The 3,503-nt window shown below is 50.7% G+C and overlaps 1 protein-coding gene across 2 annotated transcripts in view; it reads right to left on the bottom strand.

Annotated features, from left to right (window-relative positions):
- PFKFB1 (6-phosphofructo-2-kinase/fructose-2,6-biphosphatase 1) overlaps nt 1-3,503 on the bottom strand; it is a 31,892-nt gene that overhangs the window by 11,258 nt on the left and 17,131 nt on the right. For both annotated transcript variants that reach the window (XM_018569135.1, XM_018569136.1), the window contains exon 8: nt 1,580-1,787. In XM_018569135.1, the coding sequence (XP_018424637.1) occupies nt 1,580-1,787 (208 nt within the window). The remainder of the gene's footprint in view (nt 1-1,579; nt 1,788-3,503) is intronic.

Genomic DNA, 3,503 nt, shown 5'->3' with positions numbered 1-3,503 from the left:
TCCAACATGCTGGAAAACCACCCAAGTCCAATCTAAAATATTTGCAAATTGTGCCCATTGTTCTTCTTCAGGTGGCAACCCGGCCCACAGCCTGCAAATCCCGAATCACACGTGACCATCAACACTACTGCATTCCCATTACTGTCACCCTCCATATCTGCTCCGAGGACTTCCTCCACCAGACCGACCACCATCCATACCGATGGCCAACACTCCCAACTAAAAAGTCTAATGTTCCAATACACACTCGGCACAGCCGCCCCTCTCCAGACTTCCAAATCACACGATTGTGACATTCTCGGGGTTACATTTCATCAGTTACTAGCAGAACTTGTTCCCGGAATTCCGTGGCGCTCTGTTCTGCTAATGTAACTTTTGCAACAAGGCCACAGACATCTGCAATGGGCAGGGGGGGCGGGGAGGTTGGAGAGCCAGAGAGCAAACAAACATTGCTGTGCAAACTCTACAAAAGGAAAAGGTTTCAGTATAAAAGTGTTTATTTTAGGCGTGTACCGCAGATCGGAATCCAGTACAGCAGCGGTTCTCAACCTTTCTAGCGCCGCGACCCTTTCATAACAATGCCCAAGTTGTGGCGACCCCCTAACAGGAAAATTATTTTTGTTACCCCGTCATCGCTGTAAATTTGCTACCGTTGGATAGCTATTAGATGGCGGCTTTCTCCCGCAAAGGTTTAGTCTGCTCGTTCGAACATCGTAAACCTTTCCCTGCTCTGGTTTTTTTTTTTTTTCTGCCATCGGAGCCGCCGGCCGTCAGTCAGAAAAAAAAACAGCATAGGAATGCATAGCTACATTCCCATTGGCTATTTCACTTTGCAATATCCAATAGCAAACAAGCTTTTGCACCGGCCCTCTGCTGCTGTCAATCACTAGAAGGACCTGATGGAGCTGCATGCTTTACGATTGGCAACCTCATCAGCCAGTGAAGGAGAATAAAAAGCAATGGGCGCTCCTACAGCTCAGCTTTAATCACTTTAAGGGCTCGTTCACTCCAGTCCGCATGCTAAAAACAGGCCGGTGCTCATTGTGAAGGGTCACAGACACGCAGAGCTAAAAACCCTGCCACTCGCCACCATTGGGATGAGGGGGGGGTTGTTGAGTAGCACCAGTGCAGGAAGGAAGGGAGTGCAGGGGATCTTTATTGCAGCCACCGGCAACAACGTAGAATACTTCACGCTTCCAGTACTGGGGTAGAAAGGGAGGTAACAGGTTCGCAATGATGCCCCTTCCCCCGCTGCACATGCTCTTTGCTGCGGTTCTGAGTGAGAAATGTACCCGTTACTTTCATATATGAACAAACATGTGACCGCCCCCTCCCCTGACCGTGCTGATCATTGGCCAGGTGCCCTCCAATGGAGACAGGAAGACCTTGGGCATCCTTACCTCATTCCAGACAGCTATGCAGAGCAAAAAAAAACGTGGGCATGCGTCTTTATGCGACCTGAAATACTGTGTAACCATGTAGGTGTTGGGGATATTAGAGCCATCCCGTTTTGCCCCGCATTGGCACAGCACGGGGTTCATGCGTCTGGGATAAGGGCGACATTGCTGTATGACGTTACCTGTTTCCCCCGTGCCGACAGTCCAGTGTCCCCGCCGATCCTACCCACAAGATTGAGTTCACTCTCCCCGTGGCGGGACAGGTAGATGGAGCGCGGCGTCACGTGGATGTTCATCAGGTAGTACACCGCCCGGCTCTGCACGTGGTCCTGCACTCGATTCACCAGGTATCGGTTTCCCACGTTAAAAATCTTAATATAAGACAGAGAGCTGCAAAAACACGAGGAGACAGAGCGTCACATGCATGGACTATGGTGGTTTAGGATGAAGCAGTCACGCGAGTCTCTGTAATGTATTCCACGAATGTTTCATACGCGGCGCACCAATGACGCCAGCTTTAAAGAGCAATCTAAGATTTTAAAGGACAGCACAGCAGTAGTGTTTTCCTATGGGACCCTCCGCTCCGACTGAACAGGAGGTGTCACCTGATGTCAAGCAATTTACAGGGTGACAACTAATCAAAATCAGTTGGCTGATGACTTTCTGGCTTCCTCAGCAACTGGCAGCCCCCCCTCCCCCCCACAGGTCGTGTGTCTGGTACATAGCAGGCACTGCAGAGGGGAGTAGGTTACACAAGTTGCCACTAAAGGGGAAGGCGCATACAATCCTTGGGTAGGCCCTCGGTACGCCAGCTGTGTTGAAACGACAAATCCCATCACGCCTCTGCGAGTCATGTCTGTGACTGTCAGGTCTTGCAAGGCCTCATGGGACTTGCAGTACCAAGACAGCTGGATAGTCCAGGTTGCCTCCCCCCCCACAATAATCCGTTCTTATCAAAAGGTGGTGCGTGTGTCCGTGTCCCTGGTGTGGCACAACAGCAGAGCAGCCCTCAGCAAACATGCACTTTGTCCATCAAAGGAAAACATTTGCATCACGTTCACACCACATAGAACTCCAGTTAGAGAGGATAGCACATACAAACATATGGACATACTAAAAAGGAGTTTACAGTACTCAGTAGCTCAATCTGCAATTTTTAAAAACCCACACATAGGGGGATTTATCAAAGTTGCCCATGGCAACCAATCGGCTTCGATCTTTCATTTTCAAATTTTAACTGAACAAACTGAAGAGAGAAGCTGATTGGTTGCCATGGGCAACTGCTCCAGATTTTTCCCGCTGTGTGCCCATTCCTATTTTAGGTAATGTGAACCACAAAAACGCATGGTTCTCCTCCTCACAGACCAAATACTCTATGACTGCCATGAGTCCTGAACACAAACCACACAGACCAGAACCCCCCTGGCCCACACTACAGGACCGGACCCCCCTGGCCCACACTACAGGACCGGACCCCCCTGGCCCACACTATGTCCTAAGGTTTATGGTCACCTATATGAGCTTGTTGGACATCCCATTCCAATACCATTTATTATAGAGCGCCGACAATTTCCGCAGCACTTTACACAGTGCACATTCACATCAGTCCCTACCCCCAGGAGCTTACAATCTAAGGTCCCTATCATACATACAAGGGCCAATTGAGACATGAGCCTATTAACCTACCAGCATGTCTTTGGAGTGTGGGAGGAAACCCACGCAAACTTCTTTGCAGGTAGTGACCTGGCCGGGATTTGAACCAGGGATCCCCAGTGCTGCAAAGCAGAAGCGCTAACCACTACGCCACAGTGCTGCCCACTGGCTCCCCCGCCCCTGATCTGCAACTCAAAAAACAGCCTCCAGTCTTCTGGGAAGGTTTTCCACCAGAGTTTGGACTGTGTCTGTGGGAACGCGTCGCGTCAGCCAAAAACACAACAAGTACCGATATTCCAATTCATCCCACGGTGTGCCGTAGGGTTGAGGTCAGCGCTCTGTGGAGAACACCGGGGGTTCCTCCACGATGAGCTGGTCACACCGTGTCTTTATGGAGCTGGCTTTGTACACAGGGGACAGTCATGGGGGGGGGGGGGGGGGGGGAGGGGGGCC

This window comes from Nanorana parkeri, unplaced genomic scaffold (genome assembly GCF_000935625.1).
Source record: "Nanorana parkeri isolate BGI_ZX_2015 unplaced genomic scaffold, ASM93562v1 scaffold1291, whole genome shotgun sequence".
NCBI lineage: Eukaryota > Metazoa > Chordata > Amphibia > Anura > Dicroglossidae > Nanorana > Nanorana parkeri.
This window is presented reverse-complemented; position numbering and strand designations above follow the sequence as displayed.